At 50.8% G+C, this 24,216-nt stretch overlaps 18 protein-coding genes across 18 annotated transcripts; 7 read left to right on the top strand and 11 right to left on the bottom strand.

Annotated features, from left to right (window-relative positions):
• Nucleotides 1–247: 247 nt before the first annotated feature.
• PPTG_13989 (hypothetical protein) lies at nucleotides 248–594 on the bottom strand (the record flags this gene model as incomplete). Its single annotated transcript, XM_008910477.1, has 2 exons — nucleotides 248–403; nucleotides 559–594. 2 exons carry the CDS (start codon nucleotides 592–594, stop codon nucleotides 248–250), a joined length of 192 nt encoding a protein of 63 aa, XP_008908725.1.
• Nucleotides 595–1,006: 412 nt separating this feature from the next.
• Nucleotides 1,007–2,935, top strand: PPTG_13988 (hypothetical protein). Its single transcript, XM_008910476.1, has one exon. The coding sequence runs from the start codon at nucleotides 1,268–1,270 to the stop codon at nucleotides 2,828–2,830; it is 1,563 nt and encodes a 520-aa protein (XP_008908724.1). The 5' UTR covers nucleotides 1,007–1,267; the 3' UTR covers nucleotides 2,831–2,935.
• PPTG_13987 (hypothetical protein) lies at nucleotides 2,930–3,853 on the bottom strand. The gene has a single exon (XM_008910475.1). It carries the CDS (start codon nucleotides 3,666–3,668, stop codon nucleotides 3,042–3,044), a length of 627 nt encoding a protein of 208 aa, XP_008908723.1. The 5' UTR covers nucleotides 3,669–3,853; the 3' UTR covers nucleotides 2,930–3,041.
• Nucleotides 3,854–4,475: 622 nt separating this feature from the next.
• Nucleotides 4,476–6,246, top strand: PPTG_13986 (hypothetical protein). Its single transcript, XM_008910474.1, has 3 exons — nucleotides 4,476–5,101; nucleotides 5,178–5,772; nucleotides 5,835–6,246. Exons 1-3 carry the CDS (start codon nucleotides 4,761–4,763, stop codon nucleotides 5,916–5,918), a joined length of 1,020 nt encoding a protein of 339 aa, XP_008908722.1. The 5' UTR covers nucleotides 4,476–4,760; the 3' UTR covers nucleotides 5,919–6,246.
• A 130-nt stretch (nucleotides 6,247–6,376) lies between these two features.
• PPTG_13985 (hypothetical protein) lies at nucleotides 6,377–7,636 on the top strand. The gene is made up of 2 exons (XM_008910473.1): nucleotides 6,377–6,829; nucleotides 6,886–7,636. The coding sequence occupies exons 1-2, from the start codon at nucleotides 6,486–6,488 to the stop codon at nucleotides 7,559–7,561; spliced, it is 1,020 nt and encodes a 339-aa protein (XP_008908721.1). The 5' UTR covers nucleotides 6,377–6,485; the 3' UTR covers nucleotides 7,562–7,636.
• Nucleotides 7,637–7,865: 229 nt separating this feature from the next.
• On the top strand, nucleotides 7,866–9,183 carry PPTG_13984 (hypothetical protein). The gene is made up of 2 exons (XM_008910472.1): nucleotides 7,866–8,358; nucleotides 8,420–9,183. Exons 1-2 carry the CDS (start codon nucleotides 8,009–8,011, stop codon nucleotides 9,105–9,107), a joined length of 1,038 nt encoding a protein of 345 aa, XP_008908720.1. The 5' UTR covers nucleotides 7,866–8,008; the 3' UTR covers nucleotides 9,108–9,183.
• A 253-nt stretch (nucleotides 9,184–9,436) lies between these two features.
• Nucleotides 9,437–10,751, top strand: PPTG_13983 (hypothetical protein). The gene is made up of 2 exons (XM_008910471.1): nucleotides 9,437–9,900; nucleotides 9,956–10,751. The coding sequence occupies exons 1-2, from the start codon at nucleotides 9,557–9,559 to the stop codon at nucleotides 10,629–10,631; spliced, it is 1,020 nt and encodes a 339-aa protein (XP_008908719.1). The 5' UTR covers nucleotides 9,437–9,556; the 3' UTR covers nucleotides 10,632–10,751.
• Nucleotides 10,752–12,375: 1,624 nt separating this feature from the next.
• On the top strand, nucleotides 12,376–13,747 carry PPTG_13982 (hypothetical protein). Its single transcript, XM_008910470.1, has 2 exons — nucleotides 12,376–12,863; nucleotides 12,928–13,747. Exons 1-2 carry the CDS (start codon nucleotides 12,466–12,468, stop codon nucleotides 13,619–13,621), a joined length of 1,092 nt encoding a protein of 363 aa, XP_008908718.1. The 5' UTR covers nucleotides 12,376–12,465; the 3' UTR covers nucleotides 13,622–13,747.
• Nucleotides 13,748–13,821: 74 nt separating this feature from the next.
• PPTG_13981 (hypothetical protein) lies at nucleotides 13,822–14,731 on the bottom strand (the record flags this gene model as incomplete). Its single annotated transcript, XM_008910469.1, has 6 exons — nucleotides 13,822–13,908; nucleotides 13,970–14,085; nucleotides 14,145–14,262; nucleotides 14,328–14,447; nucleotides 14,514–14,624; nucleotides 14,690–14,731. 6 exons carry the CDS (start codon nucleotides 14,729–14,731, stop codon nucleotides 13,822–13,824), a joined length of 594 nt encoding a protein of 197 aa, XP_008908717.1.
• A 122-nt stretch (nucleotides 14,732–14,853) lies between these two features.
• Nucleotides 14,854–15,458, bottom strand: PPTG_13980 (hypothetical protein; the record flags this gene model as incomplete). The annotated part of the gene is made up of 2 exons (XM_008910468.1): nucleotides 14,854–15,282; nucleotides 15,342–15,458. 2 exons carry the CDS (start codon nucleotides 15,456–15,458, stop codon nucleotides 14,854–14,856), a joined length of 546 nt encoding a protein of 181 aa, XP_008908716.1.
• Nucleotides 15,459–15,557: 99 nt separating this feature from the next.
• Nucleotides 15,558–16,066, bottom strand: PPTG_13979 (hypothetical protein; the record flags this gene model as incomplete). Its single annotated transcript, XM_008910467.1, has 3 exons — nucleotides 15,558–15,745; nucleotides 15,809–15,882; nucleotides 16,011–16,066. The coding sequence occupies 3 exons, from the start codon at nucleotides 16,064–16,066 to the stop codon at nucleotides 15,558–15,560; spliced, it is 318 nt and encodes a 105-aa protein (XP_008908715.1).
• Nucleotides 16,067–16,521: 455 nt separating this feature from the next.
• On the bottom strand, nucleotides 16,522–16,902 carry PPTG_13978 (hypothetical protein; the record flags this gene model as incomplete). Its single annotated transcript, XM_008910466.1, has 2 exons — nucleotides 16,522–16,839; nucleotides 16,900–16,902. 2 exons carry the CDS (start codon nucleotides 16,900–16,902, stop codon nucleotides 16,522–16,524), a joined length of 321 nt encoding a protein of 106 aa, XP_008908714.1.
• A 113-nt stretch (nucleotides 16,903–17,015) lies between these two features.
• Nucleotides 17,016–18,793, top strand: PPTG_13977 (hypothetical protein). The gene is made up of 3 exons (XM_008910465.1): nucleotides 17,016–17,425; nucleotides 17,490–17,604; nucleotides 17,684–18,793. Exons 1-3 carry the CDS (start codon nucleotides 17,085–17,087, stop codon nucleotides 18,731–18,733), a joined length of 1,506 nt encoding a protein of 501 aa, XP_008908713.1. The 5' UTR covers nucleotides 17,016–17,084; the 3' UTR covers nucleotides 18,734–18,793.
• PPTG_13976 (hypothetical protein) lies at nucleotides 18,791–19,398 on the bottom strand (the record flags this gene model as incomplete). Its single annotated transcript, XM_008910464.1, has 3 exons — nucleotides 18,791–19,156; nucleotides 19,221–19,289; nucleotides 19,357–19,398. 3 exons carry the CDS (start codon nucleotides 19,396–19,398, stop codon nucleotides 18,791–18,793), a joined length of 477 nt encoding a protein of 158 aa, XP_008908712.1.
• Nucleotides 19,399–19,717: 319 nt separating this feature from the next.
• On the bottom strand, nucleotides 19,718–20,149 carry PPTG_13975 (hypothetical protein; the record flags this gene model as incomplete). The annotated part of the gene is made up of 2 exons (XM_008910463.1): nucleotides 19,718–19,993; nucleotides 20,063–20,149. The coding sequence occupies 2 exons, from the start codon at nucleotides 20,147–20,149 to the stop codon at nucleotides 19,718–19,720; spliced, it is 363 nt and encodes a 120-aa protein (XP_008908711.1).
• An 86-nt stretch (nucleotides 20,150–20,235) lies between these two features.
• On the bottom strand, nucleotides 20,236–21,442 carry PPTG_13974 (hypothetical protein). The gene is made up of 3 exons (XM_008910462.1): nucleotides 20,891–21,442; nucleotides 20,640–20,828; nucleotides 20,236–20,569 (listed from the first exon to the last, which is right to left on the bottom strand). Exons 1-3 carry the CDS (start codon nucleotides 21,329–21,331, stop codon nucleotides 20,354–20,356), a joined length of 846 nt encoding a protein of 281 aa, XP_008908710.1. The 5' UTR covers nucleotides 21,332–21,442; the 3' UTR covers nucleotides 20,236–20,353.
• A 356-nt stretch (nucleotides 21,443–21,798) lies between these two features.
• PPTG_13973 (hypothetical protein) lies at nucleotides 21,799–23,325 on the bottom strand. Its single transcript, XM_008910461.1, has one exon. It carries the CDS (start codon nucleotides 23,270–23,272, stop codon nucleotides 22,466–22,468), a length of 807 nt encoding a protein of 268 aa, XP_008908709.1. The 5' UTR covers nucleotides 23,273–23,325; the 3' UTR covers nucleotides 21,799–22,465.
• A 6-nt stretch (nucleotides 23,326–23,331) lies between these two features.
• Nucleotides 23,332–24,192, bottom strand: PPTG_13972 (hypothetical protein). The gene has a single exon (XM_008910460.1). The coding sequence runs from the start codon at nucleotides 24,175–24,177 to the stop codon at nucleotides 23,455–23,457; it is 723 nt and encodes a 240-aa protein (XP_008908708.1). The 5' UTR covers nucleotides 24,178–24,192; the 3' UTR covers nucleotides 23,332–23,454.
• Between the last annotated feature and the right edge of the window lie 24 nt (nucleotides 24,193–24,216).

Below are 24,216 nucleotides of genomic sequence, written 5' to 3'. Positions count from 1 at the left end.
GAGTGGATCGCAACGCGATTTTGCGAATCCCACTCCACCACTCGTGCTGACTCTTTTCACGAAGCCTCGTTAGAGCTGACAGCGAATCCCCCTGTTGACGCTTGTTACTGGTGCTCTCAGCAATGCTTATCGGCCGCTTGTTCTTCCCTTTGCTCTTTGTTATTTCGTTCAGGTCATCCGTCGTTTGGCTGGGCCGAGTTGACTGGCGATCGTCCATCGCTGGTGACAGCTCGTAGTAATAAGGACATCATTTAACGAGGGCAGATCGAATGGACTTCTCATCCGTGACGCCTTGTCCCGTATTGGCCAGCCAGGCCGCAGCCGTACGGTACTTCGACTCTAGGTTTTGGATCTTGTCGCGTACATCGGCAGGTTTCCTATGGCGTATGCTAGCGTCGATAAGCTTTCATATATTTGTGCCACACAGCGCCTCTTTTGTCAAACCCGACGCTCTATCCCCCCCTTCCACTTAGTATAATTTCCTTCAGTGGTGAGCCAATCCAGCAAGATCTTCATTGAGCTAGGGCCTCCATTCACGCCGTCGCGGTCCCATAGCACCCTCTTCTTCGCTGCAGGGCTGCTGCTGGTGGCCATGGTAGGAAATCTGCAAGCCACTTTGCAAGTAAGTGGCCCACACAACTTTTCAGAAAGCCATTTAAAGACCAAAAGCTCCGGTATCGCTATCTAAATTTCAGATGAATTTTAGCCAATGAAGATGCTTCAACTAGTAATTATCTCATCTGAAATTCTATCTGAAAGCAACTCTGACAACCACTAATACATGGTTCGATACATGGATCGCTACATGGATTAGTCCACCAGGGAATCAGACAATCGCTTCAGGATCGATCCAAGTTACCTCACTTCACAATGGGTTTTAATTTACGTAATAAGTAATTTATTTCGATACATGGACAATACCTGGATCGATACCTGGATTATTTCTATACCTGATACATGGACTGTAGCATTGTCCAAAAAAAGGCACGATCGTCTTACATGTTCACCTTCCGCAGAGGAGACTCCAAGGGAATGCCCTTGTGCGTGTTAGTGTTAGTACGAAGCTCCAGCTCCTAGTTTTTCATTCTCACTTTACCTTTTTAACCAACAATCAACCACCAGTCTCCTACTTTGCTGCACTCTCAGTCGACTTCCTAATAACCTTCCAGCACCACGAAGCTATCGACAGGATCATCTGGGAGGTACTCGCTCTCCTCTACTCGTCGGCTAGCTGTCTACCACGCATTTTGGTGGGCTGATTCGAGCAATGTGGACACTGAGCCAACACGATGCTGCAGCCGCCATCGCTTTCGTGATTGTGGTGTACGTCGGGTGGAACGTCGCGTCTTCTGTGGTAGCGAGACGTGCTGTAAATAAGGTGCTGGCAGACCAGGTGATCTACGAACCACCATCGCTGCCCGTACTAGGACACACACTGGAACTGGCAAACAACAAGGATCACCTTCATGACTGGTTCACGGAAAAATCTTTGGCTGCAGGTGGACGACCGTGGGTCCTGCGGATCATTGGGCGTCCACCTACATTGGTTCTCACGTCTCCTAAAGAGATTGAAGAAGTGTTCAAGACCCACGTGAACATTTTCGAAAAGGGTCCCGATATTCGTGAGATCGGCTACGATTTCTTCGGTGAGGGGATCGTCGGCGTGGATGGCGAAAAGTGGCGGCAACAGAGACGCACTGCTAGCCACTTGTTCTCGATGAACATGCTCAAGGACAAAATGGACGCTGTGGTGATCGAGAAATCTCTGCAACTTCGAGATGTACTGGCCGAATGTGCGCGTTTAAACAAACCGGTTAGCATGAAATCGTTGCTGTCAAAGTTATCGAGTGACGTGTTCACAAAAATTGGCTTTGGCGTCGATCTCAACGGTTTAGGAGGTGACGTCGATGTCGAGATGGAACATCCGTTCATCAAGGCCGTCGAGACGTTCGGTTATGTCTTCCAGTCTCGACTGCAGAGTCCCATGTGGCTGTGGAGGCTGAAGAAGCGCTTTGGCTTAGCAGAAGAAGGAGAACTTCGTAAGGCTAAAAAAATTGTACACGATCTTGTGATGGAGATCATGAAGAAATCCATTACAGACAAGAACGCAGCAACAAGTTCAAAGCAAGAGAAGGACTTGATCACGCTCTTCATGGATACTATGGATAGCACTGCGGACGTGATGGAAGTCCGCAATGCCGTTATGAACTTCTTTCTGGCTGGCAAAGACACGACGACCTTCAGTATGTCCTGGATGATAGTCAACATGAACCGGTACCCGCGTGTTTTGGACAAGATCCGAGCCGAGATCAACTCGAATTTGCCTGAATTGGTGTCGGGTGAGTTGGAGGCCCCATCGATGTCCGATCTTCAGAAGTTGCCATACCTGGAAGCGGCTATGAGGGAGAGTCTTCGGCTGTACATGGCCACTGTTCATCGCGCGCCTAACCAGTCCGTCACTGTGGAAGGTGGCCTGCATGTTCCATTTGGCACTCACGTTATCGTGCCAACTTACGCCATGGGACGTATGACGAATGTGTGGGGTGAAGATGCCGCTGAGTACCGACCGGAGCGCTGGATTGATGACGACGGGAACGTTATCAAGATATCGCCGTTCAAGTTCTTCAGTTTCTTGGCTGGTCCCCATCAGTGTCTGGGAATGCGCTTTGCTCTGCTAGAGATGGAAACGGTGATGGCTGTGCTTCTGAGTCGCTTCGACCTTAAGACCGTCGAGAACCCGTTCGATATCACCTACGACTTCAGCGTCACGCTTCCCGTCAAAGGCCCGCTAGAGTGCACGATCCACGATCGCTTGGTTTCAAGCAGCTAGCCGTTAGATTAAGGTGTTTTTCCTTAAGCAATTACAGAGTCCATTACAGTTTACTGTTAGCGTGTCGTGTGCATCCTCAGGACGCGAAGCTTAAAAAAGTCGGGCAGTTTTTTTTTTTTGGAAAAAAAATGGTATTAGCTTAGGAATATGACCGACACCTGGTTACGGTATCTGCCTGCTGCACGACCCACGACTCGCCGTATCTGGCCGCTTAGTGACGTGTGTTGGCCGCCTGCTGGAAAGCATATTGCCCAGCCTTGGCCGCGAGCTCCGGGTTCTTGCTCATGAAGTTGGCGGCCTCCTGGCTGCTTGTGGTGTAGCCGGCCGTGGGGTCTGCGTCTGCGCTAAGCGTCGACTTGAACTGCGGGTGGCGGCACATGACGAGCAGGTTGATGAAGGCGTTGAAGCACATGAGGACGCCAGCGATAGTGGCGAGTGCCGAGCCGATGCCAAAGTCCAGGAAGCCGATGAAGAAGATGAAGGCGGCGCGTCCCTTGTAGCTGTAGAGGAAGCCAAAGTTGGAGCGGATTGCCGTCTCCATACGCGAGAGGCGGCATTCAAAGAGCAGGAACAGAATGCCAAACATGATGACGTAGATGGACACCAACGTGCCCGTGATGTTGAGCGTGATGAAGGACGTGATGCCCACGATACCGGCGATGATCTGAAGGATGGAGCAGCCCACGTTGCCCAGGCGCATGTAGCGCAGAAGCTTCGGCAGTTCCATCTTGTTCACGTCGTTTACCTTCTGGATAAAATTGCGCTTCGGCGGGGCGGCGGGGGCCATGTCTCCGCCCACGCTGTCCGTGTTGATAGTCACGCTCGTCGTGTTCATCATCTTGTCTCGAGGCTGGAGAGAGGGAGAGCGCAGAGTGATGGTTAGCGGGGTCGGCGGCCTGTTCTCGACTGGGTACGACGGTACGAGAGAGGATCGGGCGAAGTACCTTGAGCGAAGGGCTAAAGATAGCGTCGACCGGAACCGAGGAGACAGGAATGGAATGCGTAGAAGTCGCCGGGAGAGGTAATTTAAGAGAAAGATGTGGACCACATTGGTCATTTCAAATGAGTGACATGAGGGGACTGGCTATCCGGGATGGCATTCAGCCCGAAAAAAAACATTATTGTTTTTTACTAGGACGGCAAAGCAGCAGTATTAATGCCAGAATGCTGACGTGCTAGTACATGCAATGTAGGCCTAGCAGGGACACGGTACGAGCTATGTGAGTGCTGATTGCTGCCCTGCATCAATGTGGTTTTCACTCGCGCCGTCCTGCCGAAAAACGACGGTGACAACGGCAAAGCATACACTGATGAGAACGTAGTGCCCAGTAAAATAAATATACTTCTTGCATAACAACAACCCGGGGTTTCGCTTCTAACAAGATGTTCTCTGCATCTGGTGCAAGCGTTCATTGCATCAAGCTTCTTCTTGGTCAGACACCGGAGCTGGTCGGGAGTGGAGCACCAAGTGAGACGGTGTCGTCTCTCTACTGAGCGCTATCCGCTGCCCTCAACTCCAGTTGCAGTGTACATCACCACCTCCGGCTTTTACAGCATGCACTGTGTCTTGCACTCTGCGATTCTTATGCCGTGGCTCGGATTGGTAGTTAACACCGGTTTCCCATCGCAAGGATCAAAGAGGCCGTCCATGTGGTTTCACGGACATGTATGGTCTGCATTATGGATAGACGCCTGCACGCAGAGCGCTTCGTCACGTAGGTTTGCTGTGCGGAAGCGAGTTGGTCGGACATTTCGCAAAGAAGCCTGCAGCGATTCACGCTCTGGTCTCCTTTAAAGTCAGCAACAGGTTACAGACAGCGCAGTCCAGCGTGTGGCGCGACGTACAGGTCCCGACACTCGACAGGTTCCGGAAAGAGATTTATCTTCTACCTCGACAGGTTTCCTGTGATTCAGCACAGCGCGCCTCACAATGGCGAACATCACCGACTCCACGTGCGACTTCGGGCTCGCTCAAACGGAGGACGGATGCGTACGAACGCTCGCGTCCTACGACCCGAGTTCCTACCACACAGTGCAGGCCATCTACTTAGCGCTCGGCGGCATCAGCGTCGCAGCAAGTGTGATTCTCTACGTTCGATCGGTGAAACACGAGGGCGCCCTTCTCCAGCAGTACAGCTTCCTGTTCTGCTGTTACGGTGCCGTGACGATGGTTATCCGTGGCGCCGACCCGCTCAGCTACGGATATGTCATCCCGCGTCCGATTAGCGCCTTCCTCGCCGATACGTGCACTGCCGCTCTCTACTCTGTATAGTACGTGTTTCCCTGCACACTTCTCTCTTAACTTAGACCTAATTACTAACCGGCATTCTCGTTGCTGCTTATTCAGCATCATGGCTCTCGGTTACTGGGCCACCATCATTCAGCGCGGCGCTGCAGTTACCGACAAGCCTCCGCACTTGGTCTGTCTGGAGAGCATTGCTATCGCCGTGGTTTGGACATTCCAGGTCTTGTACGACATGTGTCTCTTCCTGTCCAAAGGTTTCAACCCGCAAGGTCTGGTGTACATGCAGCTCACCGTAAGCGCCTGTATGCTGGGTATCATCAGCACGGTCTTCCTCATCTACGGTCTGCGCGTACTTAGCCGCTTGCAGCAGTACGAGCGACAGCTGAAGCTTCGTATGCCGAGCATGCAGTCGGACCGCATGATGTCGAACCGGTCCTTCGACTTAAACATGAGTGACGACGAGGACGGCACACCCGTGATGCGGGATCGCAAGGCACGTCCTCGTCCACAGGAGGGTCACGCCACTAAGATCAAGAAGATTTTGTTCGTGGTGGAGTCGTGCTCGCTCATCGTCGTGGCCGCACAGATGTACATGGCCATCGACCGCACAAGCGACACCCCCGTCGAGTTATCCTGCGCGAATGGTCATCAGTGTGAGACTGTCAAGTGCTCCGTGAATCTGCTCCACATCTTCCAGGTACCGTCATGCTTGACTTGTGCTTGATAGAACCTGTCTTGATCATTGTTTTGCTGGTGCAGATCATGTGTATCTGGGTCATCCTATGGACGTTCCGCAAGATCCAAAAGAAGGCAGTCGTCCCAAGACCGCACACTGTCGCGTAAGGTGGTGGTCTCCGCGTTGTGCGTCTGCAACCTCCCACCTGGCGCGGCGCCACTAGAAGCAAGAACAGCTGATAAAGTTGGCTCGGATCGGAGTCACGAATGTATCTGTAGCGTGTGCACTATCAAAATGAAGCGTCAAGTGTGCTGTGTAAGTCTCGTGTCGAACCGAAGTGAGCCCAAGACAGGTATTTGAGCTCTTGCTAGTGGGACCGGGTATCCAGGTCAAGTCACTTAGTTGAAGTGAAACCTTCAATCTTATATATTATCGAGATTCACATTCGCAAGCAGTATCAGCTAATAGAAACTACTCGCTAAAATTTTGACGGCCAAGCTTACCTTGTTGTTGTGCTTAAAATATTTGAAAATATAGTTTTGTTTTTTTCTAGTATCAATGAAAACGGGTTTGTTTTGACAAGCATGTGTTTCAGACGTCGAAGTTCGGATTGCTTGACGTGCAATGAGTCTGCAGGAATGGATCCGCAGGAACACTGGCAGTGCCAGCCTGGCACTCCACGCAGACGCCCACCACTCTAGAAATCGCATCGTGCTAGACGAGAGTGTTCAGTTATGGGGTTCAACATCACAGACGCCACGTGCGACTACGGACTCGCGCAGACGGAATGGGGTTGCCTACGGACACTGGCGTCCTACGATACCAGCGCGTACATGCACTTCCAGATCGGCTATTGTGTCGTGGGCTCGGCGTCGCTCATTATGAGTGCTACAATGTACTACCGAGCCGACAAGTACGACGGCTCGCCATTGCAACTGCACTCTTTCCTTCTGTGTTGCTACGCGTCATTGACGGTGATCGTTCGCGGCGCCGATCCCGACAGCTACGGACACATCATTCCACGCCCGATCGGCGCCTTCCTCTCAGACTCGTGCACTGCAACACTCTACTCCGTGTAGTACGTAGTTCATTTCGGATTATGTGCTCCAGGGGCTATCTAACAGTATGTTCTAGTGTCCTAGCGCTTGGGTACTGGGCGACCATTATTCAGCAGGGAGCAGCCGTGATCCGCAAGCCAGCACATCTCGAATGTATGGAGTACTCAACAATCGCCTTCATCTGGGCTTTCTACCTTGCCTACGACATGTCCCGCTTTGCGTTCAAAGGATTTATCCCACTGACGCTAAACTACGTGCAGCTGGGTGTGAGCGCCAGCGTGTTGGCCGTCATCGCGCTGACGTTCCTCATCTATGGCCTTCGCGTGATGGCACGGTTGCAGGAGTATGAGCGGCAGCTAAAGATCACCTTGGACGCAGACTACATGATGTCGAATCACTCGTTCGAACTGAACTTGAGTGATAGCGAGGATAGCCTTCCTGTCGAGCAGGAGTGCCGGTTTGCTCCTCGTCGACCGCAAGAAGGACATACCACCAAGATCAAGAAAATTCTGCTCGTGGCGGAGATGGCGTCGATCGCCGTCATTGCTGGTCAAATGTACATGATCACTCAAGTGTCAAACTCACCAATTGAGCTCTCCTGCGCCAACGGCATGCTGTGCAGTAAGGTCAAGTCGAAGTGGAACCTGCTCCACATTTTCCAAGTAGTCTGTGTATGGGTTATCCTCTACGTCTTTCGTGATGTTCAAAAGAAGAACGTCATCCCACATCCTCGGGGTAGCGCGGGGTATTAGAGTAGCGATAATTTATAAACCATTTTTTGCGAGTTGAGAAGAACAATGTCAGCAGGTGAAGCTTCTGTACGTGTAGATATGATGGTCAAGTCCGACAGCATGTGATCCTTTTGACATCGATGCATCGTGAGGGCCAGATAGACAAGATGTCCGTTCGACTGTTGCAAACCTGAAGCGGGGTGAGGCCTTGCCTTTACTTACCTGGTAGCACGCGTACATTTCTCTCTAACCGCTTCCGAATTCATTGTCGTTGCTCACGGTAATCCCACCACACGCACTAACTCCAAGGATACACTTCAGTACAAGCGTTGGATGCCGCAAAACTCGTGGACCACGGTGCTGGGTGGATCCTGCCTCCAACCCTTTCGGAGATCTCCACAACAAGCTCAGTCATTGATTTCGCGTTGATCAAACGGGAGAAATTCATTAGGTAACTGGCGCGGCGTCATGATGCTGGGCATGAACATCACCGACTTCACGTGTGATTTCGGGTTAGCGCAGACTTCAGCAGGCTGCGTGCGCACACTCGCGTCGTTCGATGGGAGCAGATACTTTACCTTGCAAGTCATTTACTGCGTCGTAGGCGTCTTGACCGAACTCGCCAGCGCTGTCATGTATTGGAGAGCAGTCAAGTACGACGGCTCACCGCTGCAACAATACTCCTTCATGCTGTGCAGCTACGCTTCACTCACCCTGATAATCCGTGGTGCCGATCCAACCAGTTACGGGCACATTATCCCCCGTCCGGTCGGGGCATTCCTCACCGATTCGTGCACGGCTGCCTTGTACTCTGTGTAGTAAGTATCGATTTGTCTTAGTCTCCGAGTTAGAAATACGCTAACTATTGTTCATGACCAGCATCCTTGCACTTGGCTACTGGGCTCTTGTCATCCGACAGGGAGCGGCAATGATAGGAAGTCCGACACATTTGAAGTGTATGGAAGCCGCAGCGATCACAATCGTGTGGACATTTTATATTGCCTATAATATGTCCCTCTTCGCCTTTAAAGGTTTCCAGCCAGCAGTGCTGAACTTCGTGCAGTTATCTGTCAGTGCACTCGTACTTGCCGTCGTCGCACTCTCGTTCCTATTCTATGGGCTACGCGTATTGTCACGCCTGCGGGCCTACGAGCAGGAGATGAAGCTGAGGATGTCGACGATGGTGTGTGAGCGGATGGCACCGAATCAGTCGTTCAGTCTAATGCTAAGCGATGACGAAGAAGGCGTTCCAGTGGTAACGGAGCCCCGCTACGCGAGACGTGGGCCGAACGAAGGTCACTCGGTCAAGATCAAGAAGATCCTTGTCGTTGCGGAGGCGATTTCGATTGTCGTCATTGCTGGCCAGCTCTACATGGCCATCACGAATGTGACCAACTCGCCGGTGGAGCTTTCCTGTGCCAACGGAGCGGGGTGCAGCACAATCTCAGCCAAGTGGAGTTTACTGCACACGCTGCAGGTAATATGCGTGTGGATCATCTTGTGGGTCTTCCGCGACATCCAGAAGAAACCTGTCATACCGCGGCCGCGAGGGTCCGTCGTAGTTTAGTAAATCGGAGCTGTGGATGCTATATATGCAGTGACAAAGCCTTTTGGATATTTTATTGATCACTCCTGTTGCTTGCTCTCGTCATTGCCATGCCCACGTGATCGAGCGTGACTAAATCTGCACGCCAACTTGGTGGCACCACCATGGATGATATTGTAGATCTCCACTACTTTGAGCTGGAACACCGGCTTTGAACAGTCGAATGCATTTAGTACAACCACTTCATGCGAAGTGTATATCGCCACATCCTTTAGTTCAACAGTTTTACCTGTTACCCTGGGCAGACGAGCAACATGTTCGTGGAGGGATCCCGACCAGAGTTTGTTTATGACAACAGACCCGTCCTTACTTGGTCCAACCTGTATCGCTGACGATCTCAGTGACCTCCAACTTGTGCCTGTGGAGTCCACAGGCACAAGTTCGAATTCAGCTAGGACACCGAGGCGGGCATGGGGCTGAACATCACCGAGGCGACGTGCTGGTATGGCTTGGCGCAGACGGAGGACGGGTGCGTGCGGACGCTGGCGGCGTACAACCCGGACGCGTACCTGCGCAGTCAGATTATCTACTGTGCGTTGGGCGCGGTGAGCGTGATTGCGAGTGGCTTTATGTATTGGCGAGCTGTCAAGTATGACGGTTCCGCACTGCAGAACTACTGCTTCATCTTCTGTGCCTACGCCTCCGTCACTTTAATCGTTCGCGCTGCCGACCCGAGCAGCTACGGCCACATCATTCCACGTCCAATAGCAGGGTGGCTAGCAGATTCCTGCACTGCAGCGCTGTACTCTGTGTAGTAAGTGATCGCGAACTGGCTCTGCTTCTAGTGACTGTGGCTAACGTTTGCATAGCATTTTGGCATTAGGGTACTGGGCTTTGATCATCCAACAGGGCGCTGCAGTCGTCGACAAGCCGGCAAGGTTGCAGTGCTTGGAGTCGTCGGCTATCGCCTTCGTATGGGCATTCTACACGGCTTACGACGCGTCTCTCTTCGCGTTCAAAGGCTTTCAGCCGTTTTGGATGGTCTACATGCAACTGGTGATGAGTGCGTGTATCCTTGGAGCGATCAGCACGACGTTTCTCATCTACGGACTTCGAGTACTCTCGAGACTTCAGGCATATGAGCGTCAGGCAAAGCTGAGACTATCTACCGCCATGTACGAGCGTATGCTACCCAATGAATCTTTCAACTTGGCTCTCAGTAGCGACGATGGTGGCGTTCCTATTGTACCCGAGCCGACGTTCGCGCGTCGACAACCGAAAGAAGGACATGCCACGAAAATCAAGAAGATTTTATTCGTTGCGGAGGCGGTGTCTTTGATCGTGATGGCTGGTCAGCTCTACATGGCCGTAGTACGTGCTTCAAGCACGCCGGTCGAGCTTTCGTGTGCAAATGGCTCGTTGTGCGACACGGTCAAGTCGAGTGTGAGTCTCCTTCACCTGTTCCAGTGCGTTTGCGTATGGGTATTGCTGTGGACATTCCGAGGGATGCGGAAGAAGAGCGTCATCCCGCGCCCAATTGTATGAACTGAGCAAGCACGACATCAATGCAAGCGTGTGGGTTACTGTAGAAATCGTATGCACAAGATTTTTTATTGACGTACCGGTAGATAGCTAATACTAAATTTTAGTTTGATTGAAACAAAATTCTTATAAGATTATCCGGCTAAATGTCGGATAGATTACAAGTAAATTACATGCCGGTAAAATAAAAAGGACAAAATACAATCGCTTACTGACAATTATTGTCTCTGATTATTTACTAGCCGAGCGCCACCGCTTCGCGGCGGTGGTTTAATGTTTGGTCACAGTAGCAAGTGCTGCCCACCTCCGCTTCGCAAAGGCGTCCCAGTCGAGCAGTTGCTCACAGCATGCGCACAGCGGAAGTGCGATGGGGTTCTCGCCGGCGGGATCCGGCGGTGGGCTGCCTGGCCATTTTGCGTGTTGGAGTAAAATTTAATGTGTGTGTTTGTATTAGAGTTCTAACGAATGGCCGTTGGCCGCCTTCGCTGCGCTCGGCGGCATTTTAGCTAATGAGGGCCGCCATCGCTGCGCTCGGCAGCTTTTTAGCCAATGGCATTCCTGTCACACTTTTGACGTTGACAGACGCCACGTTGGTACAGTATAGTTATTTAAGATAAATGGAGAATTGTCTGTGCTAGTAAAATAATGGGACAGAAATTTGACAAACAATTATTTTTCTATTTCTTGGTAATTAGACAAATGCTTTTTAAATTGGAAGCAAGAGACAAAAATTGTCTGCAATCGGGTGTATTTAAATTATTTAATTTAATTACAATTCCTGTTTCAGATTTTGCTTTAAAACAACAATTGAAACCAATAAAGACAAATTCTATAATTGTCAATTTGCGGGTGAACCTTTCAAAATTATTTTAGAATAAACCTAACAATTATTTAAACATAACACATTTAAAAAGGGTCAATTTTTTTTCACTGGAACAAAGTAAAAAGATCGGTAATCTATCTGTTGTTTGTATTCACGGGCTTGCTTCATGTGAAACCAGTTTAACGGGTAGCTCTCCATTTATCGAGTTGTCTTGCAGTTTTCGAAATCACATGATGCACATTGTGAAATGATTCGTACAAGTTTTATTACGGTTGCTTCAGTGGTCATCGATGCGAAATCGAGTGCATGCGCGATGGACAAGTACGGCGTGAATCATGGCAACCGTTTTGGTGCACGATCATTTCAGTCGAGCATCAAAGCGGTGGCTGTTTCCAAGGAATAAATGCCAACTACGCAGCGAAGCAGGTCCCTGTGAAAATGTGGCCAAGACAAACTGCAGCACACGCGAAAACAGTTGTCGATACAAACTCACGATAGCTTTCGTTGAGGATACTTGTCAGTCTTGGTGAAAGGGACACTCGAACAGCAAGTTGCGGCCATGAGTTCTTGATCAGATGGACAAAACGAACATTTTAGCCCTTTGCTACGCTCGCAGCAATGGCATACGCATTTCTAACAGCAGCGGCTCATCGATATGACATTACGAGAAGAAACTAGACACTAAAAGCTATTATCAACGGTCAATGCAACAGAGCGCATAGCCACTGAATGGCTAGAGCGCATAGCCACTGAATGGCTCGCATGTCAGGATGATCTAGATTTAGATACCACTACAGAAACAGCGAGTTATACTTTGGGTCACTCACCCCTGCGCGGAGCAGCGGTGAGTGACCCAGCGTGCGACTACTGTCGAGCAAATCGCTCGTACATGTGCTCTTCGTGCTACGCTTCGCTTGCGGCTGTGCACTGGTTCAAGCTAGGCTATGAAAGATGTGAGTCGGTGCATGAGCAGACAACAGCTGGAGGCGCGTAGCGGAGCTCTTAACTCTTCGGATGGGGTCGACCAAAACATTCACTTTGCAATCTCCATTGTGGAGCCGAAGGCGAGCGATGCGAAACATTACGGACTCCACGTGCGACTACGGTCTCGCGCAGACGGAGGAAGGATGCGTGCGCACACTGTCTTCATACAACCCAGACGCGTATCTCCACGTGCAGATTATTTATCTCGTTCTCGGCAGCGTGACCACATTCGCTAGCGCCGTCATGTACATCCGGTCCCTCAAGCATGAGGCGTCCAAACTGCAGCAGTACAATTTCATCTTCTGTTGCTATGCGTCCTTGACAATGGTGTTAACCGGCGCCGACCCGAAAAGCTACGGCCACCTCATTCCTCGCCCCATCAGCAGCTTCCTGTCCGACTCGCTGACCGCCGCGCTCTACTCCGTGTAGTAAGTTGCAGCTAGAAATCTATAGACTCACACAAATATCTAATCTATGCTGCCCCTGTTACAGCATTCTGACGCTCGGATATTGGGCTACCATTATTCAAAAAGGTGCTGCAATGGGCGACAGACCAGCTCAACTTATCTGCTTGGAGAGTATCGCCATCGCGGTTGTGTGGGCGTTCTACATTCTGTACAACATTTCGCTCTTCTTGTCCAAGGGATTCAACCGAACAGGCATCACGTATCTGCATTTAATGTGGAGTGCGATAATGCTGGGCATCATTAGCACCGTCTTCTTGATCTACGGTTTACGCGTTCTTGCGCGTCTCCAGGCATACGAGCAGGAGAAGAAGCTACGGATACCCACCATGGCGTCGGACCGTGTGATGAATCACTCGTACAATATGGGGAGTCTAAGTGACGATGAAGACGGTGTTCCTGTGGTACAGGAGCCCAAGTTCGCGAACCGTGGCAAGCCAAAAGAAGGCCATTCCACCAAGATCCGCAAGATCCTGTACGTGACCGAGACGCTTTCACTAATCGTCATTGCAACGCAAATGTACATGGCGGTAACCCACACAGCGGGTGAGTCTGAAGAGCTCCAATGCGCCAACGGTATCGGCTGCGAGTCTGTCAAGGCTGGTCTCAGCTATTTGAATATCCTTCAGGTGGTATGTGTATGGGCGGTATTGTGGGCTTTCCGAACCATCAAGAAGAAAGAGGTGATTCCTCAGCCGAATAACGCGCAGTCTATGGCGTAGAGATCGATATTAGTGTAGATGATAATTGTGTGTTCGGTAGTTGTATCAACTCCAGCCTCAATGCGCTGGTAATCAAGAAAGTAAAGGAGGCGGATGATCTCCATGATCCAAATATTGAACCGTGCCACCACCTTGTCATAGTGCTACCTTCCTCTACAGAACGGACCTGTGACTGCTTAGTAGGTAATTACCGCGTTCTTCTACGCCCGCTGGGTCGCTGCTTGGTATTTCTTGTGGAACCAGTCCGCGATATAAGCGAAGGGTGCCTCGACTCCCGAATTTTGTTGCTAAAACAAAATTTTGTTCAGATCCGGATCATGGTTTTGTATATGGCCACAAGTTGCTTACCGCAGAGCACTCAAAGTACTTCAGGTCGTTTCGCTTGGCAAATTCTTCAGCCTCCTTGGTGGAGATTGCGTCGCGGTTGTTGTAGCGGAGATCTGTCTTGTTGGCCAGCAACACTCCTATGGCAACATTGTGTTACGAAGCCAGGATTTTCAAACAAATGCAGCTCATTTCATACCTGGAATATTGTGGTTTGGCGACGCGTCTCGGACATCCTGGTACCACTTGCTACATGACTTGAATGACTCTTTATTGTTCACATCGAATACGACGAGAGCCATCGATGCACCCTTGTACTACACAACAGGTTAACTTCTTCGTATCAAGTTACTGATAAAAAAAATTGGAGACGTACGTGCACAGTGCCAAAGTCCAGTTGGTTGAAAATGCTTTGGCCGGCACAGTCAAACAGGTAAAGCTCCACAACGACGTTTGTATCGGGAATCGGAATGCTTTTCGTTGACAGCTCCACATCGGATGTCTATAGAGAATAAACACCCTGCGTTCAAACTTGATTCACTACCGATTATAGGGAACTGGAACGTACCATAACGTAGTTTTTCGGGTATTCATGGCCATTGCTCTTGAGAACCTGCAGTAGAGCTGTCTTGCCCACCGTAGCATCACCAACGATAGCCACTTTACAACGCAACACCGTCTGCCACCCAGAACGGTCGCATTAGGCGTAGGATGTCCGTATGATATCGTTCTAGTGGCGCTTACCGTGCTCTTATGAGTCGTCTCCATACTGCGCAACGCCGACATGTTGCGTCCTTGCAACTTGTGCACTAAAAGTGATCCTTGAAAAGACACTCAAAGGCGAGTAGTCGGGTTGCAACTGAATGAAAAGTGGATCTATAACCTCACATCGCAGTATCATTGCGACGTTATTGCCACGACGTGGCCATTGGGTTCCTAGCTTCTCCCTGTAAAAACCTAGTACGTTCGCCTTCGTCTTCAGTAGCATTGATATCACTTAATTCGCGCATTTTGAGAAACCGTGCTGCCTCTTGTCTGAGCAACTCGCGCAACACGACAAAACCTGCAAAGGTCTCTGCTAGGAGCAGCAGCACGAAGCTTGTTCCCGCTACAACATTAAATGGAAGGCGATGTTCGGCGAAAAAGCTCAAGTAGACCAGGCCAGGGAAGGCTGGACAAGAGGACAGGAACATGAAGGCCGTGAGAGGAAACACCTGCGAGCGCAAGTTGCCACGCGTGCCCAAGTAATACCGGGCTATATCTGCTGGAATCAGCACAACCAAGCAGCACACAGGAAGTGCACGAGATAACGGAGAGCTGTACTGCAGTGCAGTCAGCTTCCTTACAAACACGTTGTTAGTTGTGTATACAACTCTGGGAGTCTGATAGTGTGTACCTTGTCGTGTAGGAGGAGACATGATATCGGGTAAAAGAGGAAGCCGAACCATGCCTTAAAGCATATCGCCTGCTGCAGTATGAGCCGTGCACGACGCCGCTGCTTGGCAAGAAGCATTCGATCCTGAAAGGTCTGCCTGAGAGTAACTGATACAATTCAAATAGACGCTATGGCGGAAAGAGTTGACTGTATTGGACTGGAGTTGTTGCAGGATGCTTAGCAGTCGAGGTAATTGGCTGCCATGAGCAGCTCCATGGCGATCTCCGGCTCGATGATAAACTCTGGCAGTCGCGACGTGCTGTCTGAGTACTGCGTCTTGTAGTACATGTATTGTGAGACCTTCTCCAGGATGGGGGCACTGATGTCCGGGAACGTGATCTCGCCCTTGCTCTCCGTGAATTGGCCTCCATCAAGGTAAGAATGGTCAGTTTTATTGTCATTATTCAATGGAAAATACGGCTACGCACCACTCAACATGGCACGGATGGTACCAGACACCATGGCGCACTTCCTGCTGATGTAAATTTCGTGGCCCTCAGCGCTGTGGCAGCAAATTTTGCAGTAGGAAACGAAACATTCCAGTTAGTATTTTTCGTCGTCATTCTCAAGCACACAGAGCGAGTTACGCGCGCGGATTTGGACGAATGTAAGCGCCAGCGATTAATCTACCTGATAAGCTTGACCATATCGAGTGCCGGGGCCGCGTCGCCTGCTTCTTGCGCCATGCTTCACGGTCTGCTCTCGCCTGGAGTGCGCCTCGACTTGGCAGTTGCAAAACGGAAAACATTTGGCAGCAATGGATACTTAGTGAAACCATACTAAAATCAGTATAAATGTACTGAAATATCAGCATCATCAAATTCTCTATCGCGATCTTGCACATGGAGATCACCGCGACTGCATTCCAAGTGGCTCTGGCAGCGCTTTGCGCGCTAGCGGCGGTGGTTGGAGGCTCACATTTAACGTATGCAGTACGTACTGGCCCCAGCGTGTTCCTACAGTTATTCCTCGCTGGTCTCGTGATCGTACAGCTCTTTTATCTGTACCAAGCATCAAGACACCAGCTCCACGTCGTATCATAACAGCTAATAAACTTCCCCAGCTCTCAGTATTATGCAGTGTCATATTAACGGCAAATACATCGCTCGTCGTGTCTTACGTAGATCCAACAACCAACAGCTTAGCCGGCCTGGTTCTTAAGCACCTGGAAGACTTTTTTCTTGATCCATTCCTTGCCGCAGGGCAGATACGTCTTGGTCTCGAGGTCCAACACGAGTGCGCTGAGGTCCGTGAGCGAGTCAATGTACGTGTACAGATCCTGGATATCATACGTGATGTTCTTCAGATTCGGGTTCAGCTGCTTGAGCTTGGCCTCGTACATCTTGACCACGCCGTCCATGCCGCCGTTCACCGACTCAAAGTCCAGATACGTGCGCGAGTTTGGGTCGCGCGTGTACTGCACCAGAATGATGGTATGCTTGGCCTGTCGGAACTCCGCCTGCATATACACACAATCATCAGCTACTGGCTTCCATTCTCTTCATCTACAGCCCCGTACCATCTTTAGAGCCCTTCTTCTTCGGCCTTCGCTATGAGATCCCCCTTCCGAGTCTGACTGGCCGGAAATGGCTGATTTTTAACTCATCGTACACAACATTTACATAGTTTTACGTACTTACATTTTTATCTGCATCCGACGGACGCGACCTTTTAGGATCCACTTGCTGGACCTGCCTACTCGGGATGGACAGCCAGGATGATGCACGGGGCGGAGGCGCTGCCAAGTCGGCCACCGTGCTGTTTGACGCGTCCAAGAAGGAGCAATTCTACCCGACCAGCGGTCTCAAGAAGCTCGCGCGCAAGCTCAAGCCGCTGTGTCGCGTGGATGTCAATAAGGACGATCTGTCCCGAGACCGGATAAAAGACGCTAGCGTGCTGGTATTTGCCGGTATACGCGAGCGCTTCAGCTCCACGGAATTTGCCACACTCAAAGAATTTTTGAACGGCGGCGGCAGTATCCTGCTCATGCTGGGCGAGGGAGGCGAGCAGACGTTCGATACGAATCTCAATGGCTGGCTCAAAGAGTGAGAAACAATGCAATTGAACACTCGGAAAAACACTACAAAACTCATTAATAATTTTTTTCAGCTTTGGCATCTTTGTGAACCCGGACGCAGTTATCCGGACGGTCTACCACAAGTATCACCACCCCAAGGAAGTACTCATCTCTAGCGGCGTCGTGAACAGAGAGCTCGCGCGCATGGTATTGCCATAAATCCTTCAACTTGTTGCTGTTTTGATGGATATACTAACGCCCGTTGTATTGACGGCATCAATTTCAGGTTAACGAGCTGTACGGAAGGAAAGATTTATTGATATCTGGACGCGAGGCCAAGCCGACAGGACCGGGCGGTGCGCTTGAAAAAGACCAGAAGGGACTCACTTTTGTATACCCCTATGGAGCTACTCTGACGGTCAAGAAACCAGCAGCATCTTTATTATCATCAGGCTTCATTTCATACCCTGTAAACAGACCCGTTGTAGCTGCGTGGCAAGAAGGCGGCGTAGCAGCACCAGCCTCAAAATCAGGGCGACTTATCGTGTTTGGATCCGCTCAATGCTTTGTGGACGAGTGGATCGATAAAGAAGAGAATGCTAAACTCCAGGAGATTATTTTCCGCTGGTTGTTGAAAGACAAGAGCATCAGTTTAAACCATCAGGATGCCGAAGATCCGGATCTGAACGAGTACGTTCGCTTGCCTGACACTCAAGCACTCAGTGATCGACTACGTTCTTGCATGCAAGAGAGCGAAGAACTGCCAAAAGACTTCACAAGACTCTTTGACGACTCGCTCTTCAAGTTTGACACGTCTCTCATTCCCGAAGCAGTTAATCTATATCGTGAGCTTGGCGTCAAGCACGAGCCTCTTACGCTCATTCCGCCTCAGTTCGAGTGTCCATTGCCGCCACTTAAGTCTGCTGTATTTCCTCCAGCACTGCGTGAACCCCCTCCACCAGCATTGGACCAATTCGATCTGGACGAACACTTTGCGAGTGAATCTTTACGACTCGCACAGCTTACAAACAAGTGCTCGGACGACGATCTGGAGTATTACGTACGCGAGAGTGCCGATATCTTGGGTATTTTACCGCGACTGGATCCAGAACGCAGTGATGCTAAGCACGTCCTCGAGTTTATCTTTCAAAAGATCGTCAACTTCAAGAAACTTAACCAAGATACAGCTCCAGTTGTCGTGGGATCCAGCGATCTTAATAGTGAGAACACTGGTAACATGCGAGCTTCACTTGCAAACCTTGCAGAGTCCAAAGAGTCAAAGGAGTCGAAGGAGGACGACGAGGACGAATATGATGCCAAGGCTTCCACGCCATGAGGTGTAGCAATTATTGCACAATAATGCAGTAATATAACTGTATTTTAATTTCTTTACTTACTTGCGAGGCTTCTGGTAGACCGTGCTATTGCGTCCTAGAGAGTAGCCACGAGTGCTTGTAAGTTCTGCTGAGGCTTCTTGACGAATGTGCTTCACATGGTCGTGCGAACTTGCACGTAAGCGGCTCTTTGTGGCAGCTAGTACGTCACCAAATTGCTTCGTTGCAACATCCAAGTGATGTTGTAACTCATCCCGCTCTTGACGACGAGCTTCCAAACGTTTGCACATGGGAGTGTATCGTGCCATGATGTCGGCCACTTCGCGGTCGATATGTCCGATTTCGCTCTCGTAGTGAGCCATGGCTGTCTGTGTGATCGCCTGCTTCTGTCTCATCGCAGCGACCAGCTTGTCCAATTCACCGATCTGCACAAAGTCAAATCTAAAGGTGAATTTCAACAAACTGCTTGTAACTATGATGGCCACGTACTCGGAGTGTGGCAAGCATCGATACGTCTCCTTTCTCCAGTGCTTGACGCTCCATGAGAGTCACACGGGCCTACAATAACAACAAACAAGACTAAGAATCCCGAACTCCATACGATGAAAAGACCTGTATCGCTTACACTGTTGGGCGTGCCCGTAGATTGAGGACCAGCACTACGCATGATTCAATAAAGCGGACTCTTCACTACTGTCGACACCAGGATTGATCAGAGTTTGCCACGAATGTCTGTCTGCTAAATATACAATAACAGAACGACAAATGCGATCACTTGTGGACATCAAGGAGAGAGTATCTATTCACCGTTTATCCGTCTTGTACGTCACAACACACGCAGCTCAAAGTGCCACCTGTAGCGTGTCTCCCCTTGAAGTAAAAATCACTCCACATCGAGCTTCTGGGACCTCTTCCTCTCCTATTACGTAGCCACCTGAGGCAGAATCCGTCCCATCAACTCGGAACTAACGTAACGACCACGTCGCTTATCCGTACTGCAGACGGAAGACGTCGTTGTGGATGTAATACTGACCAGGCTGGTGAGCCACGAGCTGGAACACCTGCGTGAACTGGATGGGGTTGTTCTCCTCGATTTGCATCTTGCCCTGCACGAAGATGATCATGGCGTTGCCCGAAGTAGACGGCTGGATGTCCACAGTCGGATACTCATGGCGTACGGCCGGTAGAGCCTGCAGCTTGGCCATGATGGCTTGCTGGCCCGTGGACATCTGACCCTCCCAGCTCAAGTTGGACACATCTTGCTGTCATAAGAAAAAAGAATAGTTAGTAAAAAAAATGAATTCTCTAGAGGAGGCTTTGATGGTACATACGTAAAGACTAGCGAGTCCCGCCCGGTTCGTGTCGAACGTGGTGTAGTAGTGCTGCACGAAGGCCTTGGCGACCTCCTCGGCAGACATGATGAAGCGTTCCTTGTCCTAGTTTGCTTTCTTCCCGCCGCCTTTTAGACTGAAGCTGAGTATGAGGGCGCATTTGAAATATTCGTGGTTTGAGCAAGTACGCAACTTCATTGGAGGAAAATGATTAATGGATACAGAGCCATAGTATTGGATGAAATTATGCAATGACAAATGGCTACACTTGTGGGTGTTGGTGCTTGGGAGCTACACAAAGACCTGCTGGGACGCCTGGGCTACCGAGGGGGTCAAAGCTTCGCGCTCATCTGTCTCTGAGGACGTTGAGGACGAAATGCTGGAGCTGCCGAGCAATTTCAGCTTCTGGAGGGCCAGGAACGACTCGAACAGCTCCTTAGATGCGTCGCACTTGGGGATCACGTGGCCTTGGGTGTGTATCGAAGTCAGAACACGGTTCTCGAGGGTCTATCGGCAAGGCACAATATCCAGTTAGTCTCGTGTATATACACGCTGTAAAGTGCAGTACGATATTCACCTCTTGTTGCTTAAATAAGTCCACCACTTGCTCGCTCTTGGCGGCTGGGATGACGTGGTCGTTCGAGCCGAATACGTGCAGCGACGCAATATCCGGGATAATGCCCGAGTCCAGAGAGTACTGTGGAGAGCCCAGGTAGCTGCCAATCAATACAGCCAGCTTTGGAGACCATTGCAGTTCATCACGCGCCTACGACGTATCAGAACATAGAGTAAGGTTTAGACCAGTCACACTTAGCAGCCTTTACGCACCTGTCCCGAGCACATCCACGCTGCGAGACTCGCTCCTTGTGAGAATCCAACCACGCCATCCACATCTCCCACCTCGCTCAGCTTCTCGCGTAGGAAGCTTACGAGCGCATCCCGGTCGTCATCCAAACTACTAGGATCTTCTTGGTGGATGCCTAGCGGCCGCCACCACGCGCGGAACTCGGCTTTCTTTTTCGCACAACGCACGCGCTTGGGCTTACTGGAAGCCGCACACGAGGCGTTTGGCCGCTTGCTCTGGCGCGCTAGAATGGGCGGCACAATGGTGAATGGCCCATCCAAGAAGACGAAATCCACGTCGGCGTTGGCACCGCGCATTGGCTTCATCTTGCCCGCGAAGGTGGACGCGTCTTGGTACATGCCATGTAGGCACAGGAGACGTAGCTTGCGGTCCTTGCACCTACTCAGCACGCGCGTCGCCGTCATGGTCGCGACTCGGGAATGCGGCCGTCAGAGCCAGCGCCTTCAGCACGTCCTCGATTTGTAGCCGCTGTCAAGGGAGCTTTTCAATGATGCAACTTTTTCATCCAATAAGAGAAATATCGAATGCATTATGGACCAATGAAGGAGCGTGATGAGATGCCTATCAAAAGTGAGACATCGACAATTGCGACGTCACGACCAATTAGAACACGGCGTTTTATTAGTCTCCGCACCAACCGATGCAGATGACGACAAATCCATCGCGCGGCGAGATTGCCGCCAGCCGGTGGCAGCAAGATATGACACTGGTTTGCTTATGCCCAGCAAGAGAAGTTCATGTAAATGTGCCGTACATGTAGTGCAACAGAGAAGTTCATGCAAGCATTTAATCAAGTGCGTATAATATATGGCCATAGCACTCAAGGCACAGCAATCTCGCTGCGCCTTGAAGTTGTCTAAGAGTTAAACTTGCTTGGTGTATCAACTGCATCACAAGTTGACGAGTTCACTTTATCAGTTCCTCAGGAAGAAATCTCGTCTTGCGGAACAATACGTCCTGCTTCGCATGCTGTTTGGCTGTGAAAGGATGGAGTGTCAGACCACGGCGGAGACTCCACCATGGCGGTGATACATATATTGCGGGAAGTGAGCAAACGGGGCCATGTTGGTCATTACCCCCAGATGATAAAGTTTGGCCAGCGACGCCGTCGAAGCAGTGGACCCACGCCAGATGAATGCCAGCTCCTTTTGTCCTTGTTTGTGGAGTGACCCGTGCTATTATGTGTGTTGTATTATCCTATGTACTTCAGCATGGCAAACGCGCGAGATCGCTCAACGAAGATACTTCATTTATTGCGGCATGCTTGTTCAAGTGAACCTCGCGTTTGTGGTGGGGCGGGGTGTCTCAGTCACGGCTCGAGCCAACGATCCATGAACGCTCGTGAAACTATCTATTCCCATGCAATCTTACCTGGGGTGTTTGGACAAAATGCTGAAAGATTCTATTCAAGTTTCACCAGGCACACAGCAAATTTGTTCTCCAGCTTAGACCAAGTGTGTAGGGGTCACCATGGAAATCGAGCTCTTGTTGCCGAGAGAATTCATGTCGTCCTAACTTCTTGTTAATGAAAAGCGATTTCACGTTCTTTGTGGCGTTCGAAAATCTGGTCCGTACAAATGCTCTAGGTAGAGCGTTCGTCTCGCTGGGCAAAGCACTCGGAAGTCGGCGAATGGACAGCTCAGTAGTGGGAACACATAATAACGAGGGATGAGAAGCAGTTTGGCGTATCGATCGATCTGCAGGCACTTTGAGCACGCATGCCAGCAACTTGACGGGTGGGTGCCCAGCATCTCGACTCCATTGGCTTCCGATTCCGTGAATACGAACACATCCACATAGAACCCGTAGGTTTTGTCCACAAGACGAGCAGGGATGTTCCAGTCGCGGTCTCGTGCTATATGGATGTTGCTATCGTAGACTTGGAGCTCATACCCTTCTGGAACGGCCCACCGAGTGTCTTGAAGCAGCTCGTAGCCTTCCATGGTCATGCCAAAGTCGGCGTCATCGTCCCAAGGGATGACGGATTGAGCCCGGAACTGGCCCAATAAGGTGCCACTGTCGAGCCAATAGTCGACGTCGCGCTTGTCGAGCATTGCACTGAAGACACGCACGAGCTCTGTAATGGATTCGGTGCGCTTACGAGCAGTGACACAAGCGTCGGGGCGATAGTAGTGGGCATCGATGTGGCCTTCGAGCTCCACACACCAGAAACCGCGAAGTCCATTAGGCAGAACACGAAGCAGAGCGTGGTCAGACTCCGCAAGCTCCGAGAGCAGCCACCAACACAGCGACGAGATGAGCACCGACGCCAACGTTCCCACTGTCCATCGAGAGGCCAGCAAGCCCCGCAATGCAGGCCTCCACACTGTCACGAATCGATGCATTTTATGCAGTAGCCGTTGACAAGTCGACGAGTGGATACTAAAATGAAGAGTGAACACAGACGGACGATGTGTAGTATGAACGATAGGATACACGATCTCCTACATGCAGTTGCAGTCAAAAATGCGTAACATTTCCTCAATATTCTCAGTCATCGTTCTACATCTTCGTAAATTGACTCGGACTACACGGAGAGCGCCTCTGTAATGTTGCGATAGCGCTCGCTATCCTTCTCAGCTATGTAGTCCGGATCGTGGGCAACACGTTGCCGTAGCATTTCCTTGAACTTGTTCGCGAAAACCTTCGTCATCCCAGTCTGTGAGAGCTGTGAGACCAAACTGTCCCGCAGCTCTAGCCACTGACGGTTGTGCTCCAGCTGTGCAGAGCGCACCGCTTCGTTTAGCATGTTGGTAAGCATCGTGCCCACCTCCATGTACACGTTCGGCATAGCTGACGGTTTCGTACGGTAGGAGCGACTGTGAGGCTTAGTTAGGATGTTGGCGGAGCTGGCGACGCGTAGCTTGGTCGCGTCCTTGTCGATGGTCGTAAGCCAGTCTTCCTGCTCATTATGGGGCACGTGGCGCTTCACGAGCTCCTGCCACGAGACTGGAGCTTGCTGCAGCGAGTTGGCGCCACCAGGCAACATCGAATTAGCGCCAGCATTGCCTCCAAACATTTGGGACATCATGGGCATCATCTGGGACATCATTTGGCTCAGGTCGGGCATGGCGGGCGGAGCAGCCGCGGTGCTGGGGGTTGAGACTGCGCCACGAGCCCAAGACGCTGGCACAGCGGGGGTGGAGGGCGTTGCCTCCTCCTCCGCCATCTCCATGAGCATATCGTCCGCCAAGTTGTCCAGCATCTCGTCGTCCGAAAGGGACATGTTGTCCAGGATGTCGTCGCTCATCTTAGCAGCAAAAAAATCTAAAATGACAGTTAACGATCA

Source organism: Phytophthora parasitica (assembly GCF_000247585.1).
Source record: "Phytophthora parasitica INRA-310 unplaced genomic scaffold supercont2.37, whole genome shotgun sequence".
Taxonomy (NCBI): Eukaryota; Oomycota; class Peronosporomycetes; order Peronosporales; family Peronosporaceae; genus Phytophthora; species Phytophthora nicotianae.
The sequence above is the reverse complement of the archived record's forward strand: the minus strand, read 5'-3'. Positions and strand labels throughout refer to the sequence as shown.